This window comes from Parasteatoda tepidariorum, chromosome 7, assembly GCF_043381705.1.
Source record: "Parasteatoda tepidariorum isolate YZ-2023 chromosome 7, CAS_Ptep_4.0, whole genome shotgun sequence".
Taxonomy (NCBI): domain Eukaryota; kingdom Metazoa; phylum Arthropoda; class Arachnida; order Araneae; family Theridiidae; genus Parasteatoda; species Parasteatoda tepidariorum.
In genome coordinates this window covers 56,174,987-56,193,124 of record NC_092210.1, presented here as the reverse complement: position 1 = coordinate 56,193,124, position 18,138 = coordinate 56,174,987, and the positions used below count along the sequence as shown (strand labels likewise).

The window sequence follows — 18,138 nt, the reverse complement described above, 5'->3', positions numbered from 1 at the left end:
ACCAAATTTTATTTATGTCAAGCATGGTTAGGGTCATGAAAAAATCTGAGAATAATGTCATACCATAACAAAATTATAATTATTCTTATTTTTGCGTGATAGAACATAATCTGTTGCGTTTAGGGGGATTTCATCTCAGGCACATCAGTTTCTTATGAAACATGGAGAAAAAAACAAAGAATTCATTCAAACTATTTTTAGTTGCCTAACAGATAGAGGATATTGATAAAAATTTTCCCTGTGCAGAGGAATATTGGAAAAAATTTCCTTTAACACCAGAGAAAATTAAGAATTATATTTATAAGAATATTCATAAAACAAAAAACGTAAAAAAATATGAGGTTTAGTTAAGTTAATATAGATAATTCCGAAATTTTATATATTTTATTACAAAAAGACAATGAACATTTACTCACTGAATACATATAACACACAGATAACAATATAGCTTATAAAATATTGTATTGTAAAAATTTACAAACAACTTTCCTTCTGGTACAATTCATAACTGTATTTAAACTTAAAAACAATATTACAATATTAAACTTTTGATATTCAAGAGAAATATAAACATCTACTACAAAATGTTTAATTCTCGTATATTTTCTCAGTAAAAATATTTACACAAATAATATCATAGCTAATTAAAAAAAGTTCATTGATCTAAACTTCTCTAACTTTTCAGCTATATTTCACTTTCAGTAAGGACGTTATTATTAGCACCACATTTCATTATAAATATGACTTTCAACTTGGCAATTAATATCTTACATCTTGTATAAGTTCAGTTTGTACGCTTTCAGATATTACGATTTAAATCTTTTTCTTTAAACACTTTTCATCTTCATTATATTGATAATTTTGCACATTCAGATTCTACAAATAAAAACAATTTTAATTTAATTTATGATCTTGAAGAATAAAGTTACCAGCGCTACTTTATTTCTGACGCTGTCTAGCGTGTACACTTTTCATTTGGCCCACCCTTTTATTTATTTATTTTTTAACTTTATTTTTTTTATATAAAATAAAGATTAAACAAATATTGTATTATAAAAAATAATACCATCATAGTGAATTTAAATTGTTTGAGTTTGAAACAATTTTAAAAGTTTTAAGAAAATAAAATTTACCTATCAGGAGTAAAATGCTCTTATAAATAAATATAATACAGTTACACACTATTTAGGGACTTGGGCAGGCCTCAGGGTGCGAGCAATAAGTACATCGGTAAGTGCGGCGCACATCACCTCTGCGCATCTTTATGCAAAAATATAGAAATTCGGTATCCGTATGTTTCTGTCTTATTGCTTGCCTCCTCAGTACGTAATCTGCCTAATAATGAGTTATTGAATCATTGTTAAATTGAATATTCAAAAACCATTAATATTAGTATAATATTTAACAGTGTTTCAAATATAAGTTAACAATTTAAAGAAACAAAATGTATGTCTATGATCAGAATTCGCCCTTACATAACATTGTATAAATTTTTCAGTCTGTCGAAAATAAATATTATTATTAATGTTTTCAAAACAGTTTAAGTTAACACACCGCATAGGTTTATTAATAGATATTGTAAAGAAAAATTACATTAAATATTGAGAATTTAACGATTACATAGAATTACATGGACAATTACATTGAATACAGAGAATTTCACGTACATTTAGATACAGAGTGTTAGTAGTATTTTTGTAGGATGCAATAAGGGAAATATACAAATTATATGGCTTCTATTGAACTTATCTTAGAAAGCCTGTATATGGGTGATTATCCAAAACCCTAACAATATCATATCCAAATAAAATATTACAAAATTGACTTAAGTTTGAAAAACGACATTGTTTCTTTCTACCTTTTTGTTGGATTGATTGAGTGCCTTGAAAGTTTGATTTACCTGATGTTTTTCTGAGCTTTAAAGTTTTCAACTGATATGTGTTAGTTTCTACAATCATTCTCCTGTATAGCAGTTTCATTATACAAGAAAACATTTTTTTTAAAAATTATAAACACATTATAATGTATAATAATGTAAGGATTCTAATAGAAGAACTTTCTAAGCCCAAATTTGCTTTTAGAACATTGTAGCATATTAAAAAAAATGTCACATTCTTGGTGTGCAAATATGTCATTGGCCTTTTCTGAGCAAGAAGATTGACTTAATAGCTAGCATCGCTAAAATGAGTTCCCTTTATTGTTTGTTTGCTAAGTGCCTTACAAAGAGTAAATATGATTTTTTTAATATTTTTAAAAGCACTTTTAGTTTTTTATAATTTACGACTTGAAAAGGTCAAGTTTTTAGAGAATCACCCATATTCCCTTTCAAAAATTCCCTTAGAAGTGAAACGTCTCAACATTCATTCTTGATCTTGAGCACAAAAATAAGAGTTAAGATATGTTATTATCATTTCCTACAAAATACAGTATAGTTTCCAGTATATTTTGATGCCAATATAGTTTGTGTCAAGGTAACGTGGTACCAATTTGGACTAACAAATGAAATATTGGTTTGTTTCTGATAAATCAGCAATATTTTTCATTTGTAGAGAATTTGTAGATTTCATCAGAAGTTACACCATTGCATGCTGATTTACTTTCTATTTCAGTTAAAACTTATTGACAAAATTCATAATATATTCATTTATTACCTAATAACATTAGGACGTTATCAAGTGTTTGCCAACAGAGATTTAAAATAAAAAGTAATATACTTATTCTTTACAATGTTGCTTAGTTTGAGAAAAGGGAATGTGTTTAGTAAACAATCTTAGCTTCCTGTTTGTTATAACCGAAATGTGAACCAAACTTTTTGTTGCAGGAAGGTTAGGTACAGCAACACGGAAGTAGCCTTAAATTAGGGATAGCAAGTTAATAATGAGTTGTGCCTGCCGTTCCCAAAATCCATTCGGTAAAATGAGTGTTGCACGGTTCGTTTGCTGGCTTAACGAACGGGAACCTTATTTAGCTTAGAGTCAATTTGAGCTAATGCTTGGTTTCATTGCCTGCGTACAATTATAGTTACACTCTCGATGTACACCACGTTCGTTAAGAGTTATTTATCAATTGCATTCTCCGATAGCCAGTTTTTCCCCACTAATTGTGAATTTTCGGTATACTCTAGATCACCGGTTTCCAATTTTTGTCACCTACGGAATCCGAAATAATCAACTTTCTCTTGGCAGAACCCCGACTTTATAAATAAAGTTTATTAAGTTAATTGAGAATGTTATAGAAAAACTATTACGCTGCTTTAAAAACCATTTTTAAAATATTTAATTAGAGAAACGAAAATTTTTTAATGTTTCATCATTAATAATCTTAAATTTGGTTTCATATCCGATACTTAAATTTGCCCAGATTGCTCTACTCTAGTCCAGTTATGAATATGTTTTCGGTATATCTATATGAATGAATAAAATTAGTCAAATTAAAGTTTACTTTGGGAAGAAAGCTGCTGTAGAAAATCGTATTTAGGGAAACATATCTCTTTATTAATTAATTATTTCATTTTGCTTTTAAAAGCGCGATAGGAAATACTAATACAATAAATACTAGTTTTTTTCCTAATTTTTCCAACATATTGTTATTTGAAATATTACATTTTCTTTTAAAAAATACCATTTCCATTTCATTGGTATTTTAATTGAAGTAATTTCATAAAGGCAAACGAAAGATTAACTGAATTACGAATTAAAGGTTTTATTTAAATATAATCATAGGATAAAAACTCATTACTGGCTATAAATAGTACGAACTCGTGGAACACCCTTCATTTTTTCACGGAACCCTAAGGTTCCACGGAACACCATTCGGAAACCGCTGTTCTAGACAATATCAGCCTACGAAATCCTACACTTATTTTATAATTGAAAATGAATTACCTAAGCGTCTAGGGTAGTTTGAGATAGATACGCAAATTGCGTATCTTTGGGCCTCATTTATGCTCAAGCGAAAATGCTACGATAACTGCATATGCGGCTAGTACTGTGTTAAGTAATTTGCTTCAATTGTGCGAACTTTTAAGTTTGTCGCCTTTGCTTGAAATAATAGGCGCCTGTCTCGAATATTGAGTAAAATACTATCGAGCGAACAAACTATAAAGAACATATAACCTTGAACAAGTGTGGTGTACGCATGATTGCACGTAGCTAGTCAAGTTTTACCTACATAACCTGTGAAACCAAACAGTAGTTCAGATATGGCACATAGCTAAATCAGGGGTTCCAGACGTAGAGTCAGAACGTGAATTGTGCGATGCTAATTTTGCTGTATGTGCTTCGGAAGCCAAAGACTCAACTCATTATTAACTTGTCTAATTCAATGGTACTTAAGTGTATTTCGTGATTAAAAACTTAAGTTCTACATAAATGAAAAAGTGCTCATAGATTTAAACACACAGTTGCTATTGAGATGAGCAGTAAGGGAGACAAAGAGTCGTAAAAAACTAAACTTTTCGAAATAAATTATGTGAACCACCTATGGAATTCACGGATTAAAGGAACATTCTTCTTTCACAAAGGAATTTTTTGGATGTTACTTTTCATCCTCACAGATTATTTTGGGCACCTTATAAAGATGACCCTTAAGCATATGTCAATCTACCACTTCCAAATATTCAGGTTCTGTTCGCTCACTGCAAAGCTGTTGAAGTTTGGCATGGATAGATTTCATCTGCATTCTTTCATGTGGTCTTGTCTGCCAACAAGCTTGCATGAGATGATATATTTCGCCTGGACATGACTGAGGACGGGGGAGTATCTTATTAGACGTCACTTGCTGAATAACCTTCAAAGTAAAATTAAAACTTGTACTTTTTGCTAAACGTTCATAGAATCCGGTTGATTTTTACAGTCAACTGAAGATAATAGTTACTGATATAAAATGAAAAAGTTATAATGAATAATTATGAACAACATATTCAACATTAAAATACCTTCAATACTTCTGTCATGTTTGAATGTCCTTAGTTTCATATTAAAATAATGGCTTTGTTTTAATTTCGGGCTTCTGTGTGACAATTCTTGTATCTAACGAAGTTAGACAGTTACTACCTGCAGGTAACAGTCTATGATTGTTGTTGTATTAAATAACCTTGTACTTTAAGGAAATAATTAACTTCAGAGAATGTGATATGATTTCAAGTTATTCATGCTATTATATACCAAATAGACAGTTTTATTTTTGTTTAATCAAATATTAGGTTTTTTTAGCTAAAAAGTCAGTTCTTGAAGGAAATTTGGTAAACGGATTAAAAATAAGCTACATTTTATACCTCAAAAGCTGTGTTGAATAACGAATGACTTACTTAAATTTTGTGTAGTTTGGCGTGTCCCTTGTTTGGCGAAAAAAAAAAACATTTTTTCAGTGATTTTGATATTTGTTTTCTTTCGGACAATTTTAAAGCTGCTTATAGGCCGATTTTATATTTCAAATTAAGTAAATTAAGAAATACTCTTTGCGGTAATTACTTTAGTAAGAAAATAACACATAAAACTCATTTGCACAATGAAAAACTTTAGTTGAGTGCATAGAAGTTTCAAATAATGTACAAGTTCAAAAAAATTGTTAGGCTTCTCCTTTTTATTACTATGACAACCAAATGTTATATATCGCATTATTAGTTGCATTGAGATTTTATATATATTAGGACTAAGTAGTATTTTAAAAACACGTATTTTTTCAAGTTTAGTACATGCAATGATTGTAAAAGTTTTCATCTCATTTGTTAAGATGCAGATTTAAAATGTACTTTGAAGAAATATTTTAATTAAATCAAAAATTTAATTAAATTAAAAAAATTTATTTACATAAATTTAAATAAAAAACATATTTTATAACGTGCGGAATTATTAATTGTTACAAATAATACGCATGTATTGTTTGTATTTGTTTTTAGCTTGCAAATTATAATTGAAAAATACCTAGCTATCATTATGACGAGTCGAGGCTGGATCAGTAAAAAATATTTTGGGATGCCTTTTTGACCCAAACTATAACTTTTCATAATCTATAAAAATCTGAAACTAAATTGTTAAATCCGCTTATCAGAAATCTGTAATGTTTTACAACGTATTATTTTATTTTCATATTTAAAGTGGTAGTAAATATATACTAGTTTTTCTTTTATAAATTTAATTTTTAAATGATTTTGATCACCACTATTCTTACAAAAATTAAGCTTATATATTAATATGCGTTACTATCATGGTTGTCAACTTAATTTTTTTCAAATACAACGCATTTGTTTGCTTAAAATTGAAGTTTTAATTCCATTTTAATACCACTGGGAAAAATGATAATGGTAGGGATTAAAAGTTGGCAGGTCTGAGATAAATAGGCTGGTGTAAGAAGTTAAGAGAATTTGCAGACTTGGTCGATTATCTGTACAATTACTGAACCGATTTTAATGAAATTTAATCTGTAGATACAGTGATACAATACAAAAAAAATAACCATTCAACAACTACAATACACGCCCTGAACATTCGTTAGAGTTGGAAGGTATGAAATAGCCGCAGGACAATTCAAGGCAATTACCACAGGAAATGATAAACTGCCTTATTTCAAGTAAGAAATCACTCTGCAAGACCTGCATATCTGTAAGAGGGGATCAAACCCTTTAATAACCCATATTTTTGGTGGTTATTTGTTATATTTATTCTTTCGGTGGTTATTTTTTTGTATTGTATCAATGCATGTGCATATCAAATTTCATTAAAATCGGTCCAGTAATTCTAGAGATAATCGACCAAGTCTGCAAATTCTCTTAATTTCTTACAACAGTGCAAGATTTATTTTTATCTTTAGAGTTAAGCAGTAAAATATTTCGGAACAAACATATTTACCTCGTGATTCGTAAGTTCATACCAAGGTTGTTTTCCTAGAGTAAAAATCTCCCACATCACAATACCAAAGCTCCAAATATCGGATTCAGTAGTGAACTTCCGGTAAAGAATGCTTTCCGGTGGCATCCATCTTATGGGCAGCATATTATGCCTTCCAACCTGTACAATAAGAAAATGTATGATATACGTCACAATCTTCCCTGCCCTAAGCTTGACAAATGACAAAAAGTACTTTCGATAAAATTAGGGAGAAATCTTTCACGAGAAGAATTGTTTATTAGTCCAGCTGCATAAAAAATAAATAAAATGGGTTTGCGTTTAGAAAACTATTTAGATTAGTATAATACTGTTTAGGATACTATTTGCGTAACTGGAATACTATTAAAAGACCACATCCATTATTAACGGTTTGTAAATGTCTTGATATTCCTGATGAAAAATAATCTGCCCTGATTTTCAGTTTTTTATCCTGATATTCCTGATTTTTGTGTGCCTTCAAAGCATCCCATTTTCAACGAATACAAATACGGATTTTAAAAATAATTGATTGGGAGTATCGAAAAATTTAGATCTTCTATCCAACAGCTTTTTGTTTTAAGTCATAATGCTAAAAAATCTGTAAATTTGATAAATCTAACTTGGTGATCGTCCACTAATTATATGCACGGTTCAGTGTGGCTCGTTGTTTCTGACTTTCAGGAAATTCCGACATTTTACGAAAATGTAAACTTCAGAATAAAGTTCTTTACTATACCAAGTTATTACAGTGATGAATTCAGGGGTCAACCACAGATTTATTGCTTTCAGCAAATGTAGAAGCAAATCTTGAGGGATTAAGTTTTGTAATTTCACAAAACAATAAAAATACCAAAATTCGACAGTTATAACTTTGGGAATGTCCACTAATTATATGCATGGTCTAGGCAAATAGCCTTATTCGTGAAATTCGTTGTTTATGACTTTCTGGAAATTTCGACGTTTTACGAAAACGTCAAAACGTTTTGTAAACTTCAGTATAAAGTATTTTACAATACCAAAATATTACGGTGGTGAATTCAGGGATCATACGTTTTATTTAGTGCTTTCAGCAGATGCCGTAATAAATCTTGTTGGATGGAGTTTTGTAGTTTAAAAATTATTGAATCATTCTTTTATCTGATTTCAGAAATCATTGATTCTAATCACAATAATAATATCATATAATTTTTAAATAGTGAGTTGAGGGATCATTTATGACAAATTTAGTTTATTATATTAATTGCTTAATATTAATAGCTAATACTAATATTTATTATTAATACTTAATATTAATACTATTACTTAATATTACTTAACTGATTAACTAACTAATTAAATAAATAGTAATGATTTAATATTGATTGTAGTATATATTAAAATATAATAGGAATTGAAGCATAGTTATTTTGAATAGTTAATTTGAATCAATAAAATTTTTTTGTAAGCTAAAAACATTTTAGTTGACTCAAATGTATAAATACTTCTTTTTTTTTAAAGTCTCACGTACTTTAAAATTTTCATCTTTTTAGCAGTTTGAATTGAGTTTTTTTTTTATCTTACAAATTTTTTCAAATTATTTTTTTTCTTCAAATAAATAAAAGGTTTCCCAAGCTTTGTGAAATCAAGCTCAAAAACTTCCCGGAAGTTATTTAAGAATTTTAAGGTAGATAATGTTAATATATACGTATTAAAAAAAATTAGACTCGGAAAATTTTGCTTGTTTTTGAAACAAATTTAATCCCTTATGATTCATAAATATATATAATTTTTGAAGCGTTACCTCGATTTTTTTTAAGAAACTTTAATAATAATTATAAATTCAAGGGTCAATTTATTAGTATAAAATTAATTTCAAAACTAATGTGCTAAACTCTTTTTTTCTAAACTTTTTTAAACTTTTTTAAACTTTTTTAAAATGGTATTAAACTTTTAACTTTAAAGCCTTTGAATACTGTTTGATAGAGATAAGGACATTTTAAATACAATAAAAATATAGTGATAGGTTTCAGTGATAGGTTTCAATCAATACTATTTAAGCACTCTTGGAAAATTTATTTAATGGTATCTGACTAGTGCAAAAATAATCATAGTACAGATATTTTAAACTACAGACTAAGAAAAAAAACAGAATTTCATTTTCCATGCACGTTTTTTGGCAAAGACAAGTGCGGAAATGTTTAAAAATTTGATATTTTAACTACGTTGATCCCGTAGATGGTACACAATAGCTTTTAAGATAATTTTTCAAAACATAGTTGATAGTTTTCCAGAAACCCTCCAGGATTTTTTTCGTTTTACGAGATAGAAATTTTTTTGCTGAATTTTTCAAATAACTGCCTTATTTTTACCTGAAAATGGCAGTTGAAAAAGCATCATCATAATAAGTTTTTTTTGCTAGTTTTAGAAGTTTTTACACGAAATGAAATGAATACAGTAGTTTTTTAAAACTTTATATTAATAGTGTTTTAAAAAATGTCGAAACTTGTCGGATACCTTAAAAAATGGTGAATAAAAAGTTTTTTATTGTTTCCCTTATTCCAACAACATTTTCTTTTATTTGTTAGATTTAACAACCTCAAAGATTGAAAAAGAATTTTTTTCAAAAAGCAATTTTTTTCTCACTACAACCAATTTATGTTTGTGGATTTAAGTATAAAAGTATTTCAAGATTCAATTTTCACTGTTCAATTTCCATTTCAAAGGATAAATAAAAAGATAACATTCCTTTTTTTTCCCCCTGAAATCGAAAAAATTTCCTAAGAGTTTACTGTTATATTTTCCTATCTATTTTCTTAGAATTGAGCGAATTTTAAAAAAGGAGTGACTTATTAAAAATTCCGTTTTAATTAATTTTTCATTGTGTTGCTAAAGCTTAAGATAAGTACTACGTTTATAATCCTATAACAAAGAGGAGAGGTGCATTTTTTTATTCTGAATTAGAAAACTATATGTACTAGTTTGTATTCATAAAAAATGTAGTGTTGAAAATTAAGTGAGTATATAATTATCCATATATAGAGTATCTTGATGATAAAACGGTCAAATATCTGAATGGACAAATATCTATAGAAATAACATAGGTTCATAAGTTTATTTCGAGCTATTTATACTTATATTTATATACAATACCAAAATGCTATTTATACTATTTTTAAGAAATATTTTTAAATGAGCATTCATTGTTGTCATATTTCACATAGTAACCTGAACCAGTAGTAGTTAGTGTCAGTAGTAGTACCTATTAGTAGTACCCAGTCGTAGTAGTAGTACTAGTAGCAGTTAGTAAACCGACATTTCTACTAACAGGTTGCATCTCCAAAAATAAATTACGAAAGATGATTACTTAGTTGGTGCAAATCAGACGCGGACTCCATTTCCGCTATTTCAACTGTGAGGGTTCTAAATTAAGCGTACAATCATTGCGTGAAAATGTCACTAATCGCAACCGTTAATCTGGTCTATGGAAATATATGTACAAGGATCAAAGATAATGAATATAATAAGATAATTCACATACCTAATTAAAAGTGAATGAATCTAGCAACTGTTCTAATAGAAACACAACAGTTTGACGACTTTTTTTTCTTCGTGAACTGTTTAACCGAGTTTCTCTTCAACTTCATTATGTGCAATCTAAATCACTTAATAGCTAAAGCGATTACTTAAATCACGCTAGCAATCAGATTATTCAGTTTTCACTTTTCTTCGCAGAGGAAGAAAAAAGAAATTTAGAGGATTTAAATTTTTACCTCCGATTCCTTATACCTTCGGCTTCTCTTTCTTACGTAGCCATATTTCCCTTATTGTGATTCCTCAATATTTGGAGAATTTTAAGAAACCGATTTTACCGAAAAAAGCTATGCTTGTTCTGAATTAAGATTTTTTTTGCAAAAACTTAAATTATCATCTGTACTAAGTAATTTCTATGGTTGATATCAGCCCTATTAAATATTAAAATTGCCATTTGATCCATAACAATTGAAATTCAATGATTTGATGAAATGCTATTTATGATAATAAGTTTTTATTTTGACTTCACTGAACATATGCAATTATCTTCAGAGTCATTTTGTGGTCCTTATAACTTTTCGCAGATGAACCCATGGTTTATCATTCTTTTATTCTATTACTAGGGGGCTAAGCCCCCTGTTCGCTGCCGCTCACCAACCCCGATGATTGCTTCGCAATAATTGTCTTTTCTTGGCAGAAAACAGTTTTTATTCACTTAAATTAATAAAAATTATTCGCTCAACATATATGTACTAAAAGGAATTCTGTTGTCTTACACTAATGTCTCTACTTCCCACATCCAAATATTACTATTTGTTAGTATTATAAACATTTAGATCTCTTGGTGAACAGTGATTTTTCGAAGTAATCATTTTTTAAAGTAACATTTATATTCTTATAACATTATATTGTTCAAACAAATTTGATGAGTTCGCAAACATAATTTAATATTTTCGCTAATAATAGCAGTACTGGCGAATAACTTTAAATTAGGGATACAAAAATATTTAATAGAAAACAATGCCTTTACGACTTCTGTCAATTTTATGCTGATGACAACCTAAACAATATGGAAATGAATGAGGAAAAACTGGATCCTACCACGTGATTTTCCGGCCAATAAAATTACGCTGACAACAATGGAAAACGATGTTAGACCATTATGATTTTATGTTATGTAGAGATATACTATACAAATTCAAATAATATGTCGTTAGATTTAAGCTGCAAGGACACCTAAAGGTCTGGTTTCTTAAGACAAGCGCCTTATCTGGGCGTCAGCGTGACGTCAACGTCCTTCTAACACCAACAAAATTCTGGTTTGTTAGCTCAAGGCCTGGTTTCTTAGAACTAGCGCCTTATCTGGGCGTCAGCGGAAAGTTGACGTAGAGCTGACACCAAAAAAATACTTTTGGTTAGCTCAGCGTGAGCAGTTGGTCCAACGCAGACATTATCTCTCATTGCGCATGCGTTAATAACGTAAACAAATATTTATTTTGAATTTATATTGATATTGTAATTGTCGACCAGTGTTTTGGAGAGCAAATAATGACTTTGTCCAAGAAAAAACACATTATAGCTGAGCTAAATGAAGAGTGCTATGTTTAATGAAAAAGCTATGCTTAATGTCAAAATCAAAATCTTGACTGAATTCAATGTGCTGTTGGATGTTGTCCGCCATTGCTTCTGTGGTTAACGTCACGTTGTAATCCAACTGCAGTTGAGTTGGACGGCAATTGTAGTTCAAGATGAGCGTTCGATGACGTATACTATCAAACTCAAAAATGGACCAATCAAAGGTTAGCGCTGATTTCCAACTGACGGCGTCCTGTCCTAAGAAACCAGGCCTTAAAGGCCTGGTTTCTTAGGACAGGACGGATTTCTTAGGATTTTGGCATTAAACAGGGTTCTTCATTAAACATAGCACTCTTCATTTAGCTCAGCTATAATGTGTTTTTTCTTGGACAAAGTCATTATTTGTTCTCTAAAACACTGGTCGACAATAACAAAATCATTACAAATTCAAAATAAATATTTGTTTACGTTATTAACGCATGCGCAATGAGAGATAATGTCTGCGTTGGACCGACTGCTCACGCTGAGCTAACAAAAAAGTATTTTTTGGTGTCAACTTTCCGCTGACGTCCAGATAAGGCGCTAGTTCTAAGAAACCAGGCCTTGAGCTAACAAACCAGTATTTTGATGGCGTCAGCGGGACGTTGACGTCCCGCTGACGCCCAGATAAGGCGCTTGTCCTAAGAAACCAGACCTTTAGGATTACGTTTTGTAGTGACAAGCGCCTTATCTGGGCGTCAGCGGGACGTCAACGTCACGCTGACGCCAACAAAATACTGGTTTGTTAGCTCAAGGCCTGGTTTCTTAGAACTAGCGCCTTATCTGGGCGTCAGCGGAAAGTTGACGTAGAGCTGACGCCAAAAAAATACTTTTTTGTTAGCTCAGCGTGAGCAGTCGGTCCAACGCAGACATTATCTCTCATTGCGCATGCGTTAATAACGTAAACAAATATTTATTTTGAATTTGTATTGATTTTGTTATTGTCGACCAGTGTTTTAGAGAACAAATAATGACTTTGTCCAAGAAAAAACACATTATAGCTGAGCTAAATGAAGAGTGCTATGTTTAATGAAGAAGCTATGTTTAATGTCAAAATCAAAATCTTGGCTGATTTCAATGTGCTGTTGGATGTTGTCCGCCATTGCTTCTGTGGTTAACGTCACGTTGTAATCCAACTGCAGTTGAGTTGGACGGCAATTGTAGTTCAAGATGAGCGTTCGATGACGTATACTATCAAACTCAAAAATGGACCAATCAAAGGTTAGCGCTGATTTCCAACTGACGGCGTCCTGTCCTAAGAAACCAGGCCTTAAGGATTACGTTTTGTAGTGACACAATGAGATTTTAATCATTTTGCACGAATAAAAAGTCGAAAAAGAAATTTGATTTCAATAAGACCATTTTAATCTTCAAATAAGAAAATAATGATTTTGATATAAAAGCAATAATAAAAGCGAAAAATAGCAATGCATTTTTTTTTATTCATCATCTTTTAGTACGATTAGATTCTCGTTTTATAAGAACCTTATAAAAATCCCCATTCTTTTAAGATGCACTCTCTCGAGAGTGCTTTTAAAAATGGAGTAAATCAAATGATGAAGTGAAGATTTGTCCAATTGCGTGGGACATAGAGTTACAGTATAACAAGAGAACCAAAAACAAATTTAAAATGTTTTTCGGATAAAAAGAACTCAAGTTGATTTAGATATTTTTTTTTCTTTTCATATATTCTGTATAAAAACTCAAGATCTAGAAAAAGGTATTGAAGTGTACAAAGTATTTCCTTTGATCGGAAATCGTTTCTTTTAGAAATTTTTTTTTCTTTATTGTATGAAGGTTTAGTCAAACGACTTAAAATAAATTATTGTATTAGGTGATACTAAGCATTGTTGGAATCATCTGCTTATGTCATCTTTAAAATCTTACATAGTTATTCTTTTAATACTCATCATTCACATTAAATCATTTCACATTAAACTGATTAAATTAATAATTCTGCTATTGGTCGAAAATGACATCACTACTTATGGGAAGGGGGATAGCATGCATCGGCCGATGTATGGCGATATTGAAAAATTGCTGAAAAATTTGCTTATAGAAGTTAGTTTTTAGTTTCTTTAGTTCTATTTAATAATTTATTAATGTTTTTATGGCAGTGTTTTTATATAACAGCATTAATTTTCAAGTGTGTTTTTTAGTCTAATATTTCAATTGAAAAAAACAAAAACAAACAGTCAAATGGTTTTTGGACAAGAGCATTCCAAAACAGATGTAGCTCAAATTGTTTTGCTTCTTGAGTCATTTAATCAACTTTCTTTCAAATTTTAGAACTTCATAAGTTTTTTTGACTTAACTGTTAGGACCCCAGATTGTATCTACTTTTCATATTTTGAGGATAAAGAGTTGAAATCCATTAAAAAAATTCTATGATTTAATCAAACAAATAAATTTTACACCCGATTTCGCAATATAAAATATCATCTCAATTAATTAGCATGTTCAATCTTAAGCCCTCGAACCATCAAAATTTTATGAATAATATTACATAAAAATCTGATAATTATATTAAAGGCCGTTTTTGTCTTCCCTTTTTTTTTTGAAAAAAAAAAAAGCTTTGTAATTGAGAGTTCAGTGTACCCTTATACATTTATTCAGTAATTTTTCATTGTTCCTTTTACCAAATTTAATGAAAAATGTTTTTACAAAACAACATAAGGGAAAAAAACGAGGGCGACCAATGTATGGTGATCAGGGAGCTGTCCCCATGTCAGAGAGATTCTGGGTTCGAATCCCGGACGAAACACAAGGCATTGATGTTCCTCCGTTCTCCTTTTTGTACTGTTTGTCTTCTTACTGTGGGATCAACAGTGACCCAACTAATATGGCATCCCTGTAAGAGTGGTCAACAAATCTGCCCTTCTGGTACCTGAATGACGAATTTAAATATCTTGGTGGGCATTGGCGAGAAATTTTTTAAACCTTACATTCAAATAATTCATTTCACACTGCAACATACTTATTTTAGTCATTATTGGAAAGCGAAATAATTCAATTTAGAGAGATAATTTAAAAAAAAAAATTTTTTTTCTTAACTTACCCTATAATAATCTGTGCTATAAACATCCCTTGACATGCCAAAATCACCAATTTTGACAACAAGTTGGTCGCCAACAAGGCAGTTTCTAGTGGCTAAATCACGATGGACGAAATGCTGGCTCGCGAGGTATTCCATGCCTTTTGATATTTCACACGATATGTGTATCAAGTCAGGTATTGTTAAATGATTATATTTATGCAATTCTATCTCTGGTTTTGAAACTGCAGGAGATCTGTCTCTGTTGAAATAAAAATTTAATCATTTTCATGGTTTAAAAAAATGATTTTTCTTAAAATATTTAATAATATCTTTTAGACACACAAAAAGCAAATTTTAAATCTTGAAGAGTAATTTTAATACGGTAAGATTTTCTGTAAAGAAATGGAGTTGACAATTTTAAATGCTTTTAAATACAACATTTCAATGTTAGGAAGTAAATTAAAATTTTAAATATTAAAATCCTTTATCTCATCCTTTAGTTTTCAGTAATTTCAATTCCCTGAAATGCTTCAGAAATTATTAATTTTATTAATTTGATTCTACTATATTTTCCTTTATAATTACATACCTATAAATGACGTTAGCGTGTGTATAGATCCTAATTGGTTGTTGAAACATGACATTTATGTTAGCAACTGCTTTTTCCATTCCATTTCGAGTAAGCCTAATACGTAAAATATGAAGTGACACACTCTTTCAACAAATAAAATATTACTATTTGTTTGGATTTTTTTTAAATATTACTATTAAATTAAGTTATATTTTGAAATATACTTTTATTTGAATATGTATTTATTAATTTATGGGAAGAAAAACAAAGAATTTTAAGAAGGAATAGTATAGTAGTAGAAATTAGCAAATAGTATAGAGATGATCTAAAATACATTTTTTATCAAGTGTTCATTTTTAGCATCCGAAAAGCAGATTTTAATAATTTTTTTTTTGTTTAATAGATAAAATATTTTCTTTTGATAGTAATAAAATAAAGAGATAAGAAAAAACTTTAAAATTCAGGTAAAAATGAAACTCTACTAAAAATGCTCAGTTAATTGTAGAATTTGTATTAATGTATTTTGAATAGGAAGTAACTCAAACAAAACTCTTTGTATTAAACAAACTATCCATAAAACTGAAGATGTACCAATCTCGCAGAGAAAAAAGGATACAAAAAAAAGACAATTTTCATTAAGATTTTTTAATCTTTTAAAGTGATTGTGGTTTAATTAGTTTATTAATTAGTTTCTTTGTTGGTTTAGTTAGTTTATTAGATAGAGTTGTTAATTCATTAAGATATCCGACTAGTTTCGACAATTTTATTTTAAATATAAAATTTTAAAAGGCTAGTTTATTTGTTTTATTATGTGTAAAAACGTATAAAACTAATTAAAACAATTATCATTATTATTATTATTGTTTGTGAGTCCGTTTTAAGGTAAAAATAAAGCATTTTTAATAATAAAGCATATATGCTAAATAATAAAGCATAAAAAATAAGCATATAATAAGTAAAAATAAATCATATGCGCTAAACACTGTAAAAAAATTCTATCACCTGAAACATTTATGAGGCAATCAACTGTATTTTTAACTATTATTTTAAACGCAAGTACATATACTACTGAGTTAGAGATCAATGTAGTTAAAAAAACGAATTCTTAGAAACTTCAGAAAAGCATGCATAAAAAATGAAATTCGACTTTTTTCTCTTAGTCTGGAGTTCAAAACACTTGTGCTACAATCATTAAAGCACTCATGGAAAATTGTAGACAATTATTTTAAAAACAATATAAGATATCGTGTTTAAGATGGTGTAAAATGTGAAAAAAAAAACTAATTTTGATAAAAACGAATTCAAGGACTTAAAATCACAATCTATCCACTGTTATCACCTGGCACAAAATCTGCTATAACTTTGTAAGTAATTAGAGTACAAACAAAAGTTAAGTAATATTAGAAAGCAACGTCTACAGGAATTCTAAATTCATAATAAATTCAATTATAAAAATCATGCTTTTGTGCTAGTCAGATACCTTAATGTGATACATTTAAACAAAAATCATTTTCAATTTACCCTCTTCTTCTTTTTGCAATTAGGATAATAGTGATAAAAAAAGAGGTTAAATTGTCTTTTTTTCTTCTTTTCGCTTCCTCAAAAGAAAAGATTCAGTACAAAATATATGAAATAACACTGAAAGGCTGCTAATTAGTTTGCTATGGCTAGATTAAAGGAGATGAAAGGTGAATTAAACTATTGATCAAATATATTTTAATATTTTTGTTTTTCAGATTTGTCAGATTTTAATTGCATTTTTGTTTATTTTTACCTAAATATTCATTTGCGATCCAAAGTATGTATAAATACTTGCTTGATTTCACTTTTGTAGCGGATTTTAAATATATATAATAAGTACAATGGCAATCTAATAGAAAAATGGTGTCATGTGTAACATAAAATTAAATATCAAGTTTTAAGTTATACTTGGTATCACGTGCTACATGAAAGCACGTTAAACACTAGACTGCTTCTTTTTTTTACCTTTCTTATACATTACTCGGCAGAATTTTCGTATAAAAACTCTAAAATTGCAATTAATTTTAGTTAATTTAAAAGGTCATATTTTTTAGTAAGTATACACTACTTACGTTAAAAAATTGAATTTTAATTCTCAAAATGCAAGTTAAATAACCATAAGCGGACAACAATGTATTCCCCGGAAATTGAAAAGGAACACAAAATCAATACAATTGCAGATCTTTGCCCATTAGGCCAGCGATGCTATCCAAACGATTCAAAACAAACCTAGTGTAGATGGTAGCGCCTAGAAATCCTTATCTTCCGAACAAACCAACTACTTCTAAAACCTGCTCAACTATTATAAATAACAATATTCTGGATAACTTGACTCAAATTAGAATTTTGAATATAAATTTGATGGAGTTTACGAGAAAGTTTAGTCGATATCATGATACCGCATGTGAGCACAGCTGGTTTTACAACACATTTCAGTCATTTAACGTTATTAAACTAACACAATTAAACTTAGTAATTTTAAAATTATTTGCACAAATAAAGAAAAGCAGAATATATAT

At 29.4% G+C, this 18,138-nt stretch overlaps 1 protein-coding gene across 1 annotated transcript in view; it reads right to left on the bottom strand.

Moving 5' to 3' along the window:
* Positions 1-372: 372 nt before the first annotated feature.
* LOC122271468 (NT-3 growth factor receptor-like) overlaps positions 373-18,138 on the bottom strand; it is a 187,862-nt gene continuing 170,096 nt past the window's right edge. The window contains exons 12-14 of the mRNA XM_071183472.1: positions 15,049-15,286; positions 6,849-7,007; positions 373-4,788 (exon numbers count right to left, since the gene is read on the bottom strand). Coding sequence (XP_071039573.1) covers positions 4,597-4,788; positions 6,849-7,007; positions 15,049-15,286 — 589 coding nt within the window. The 3' untranslated portion in view covers positions 373-4,596. The remainder of the gene's footprint in view (positions 4,789-6,848; positions 7,008-15,048; positions 15,287-18,138) is intronic.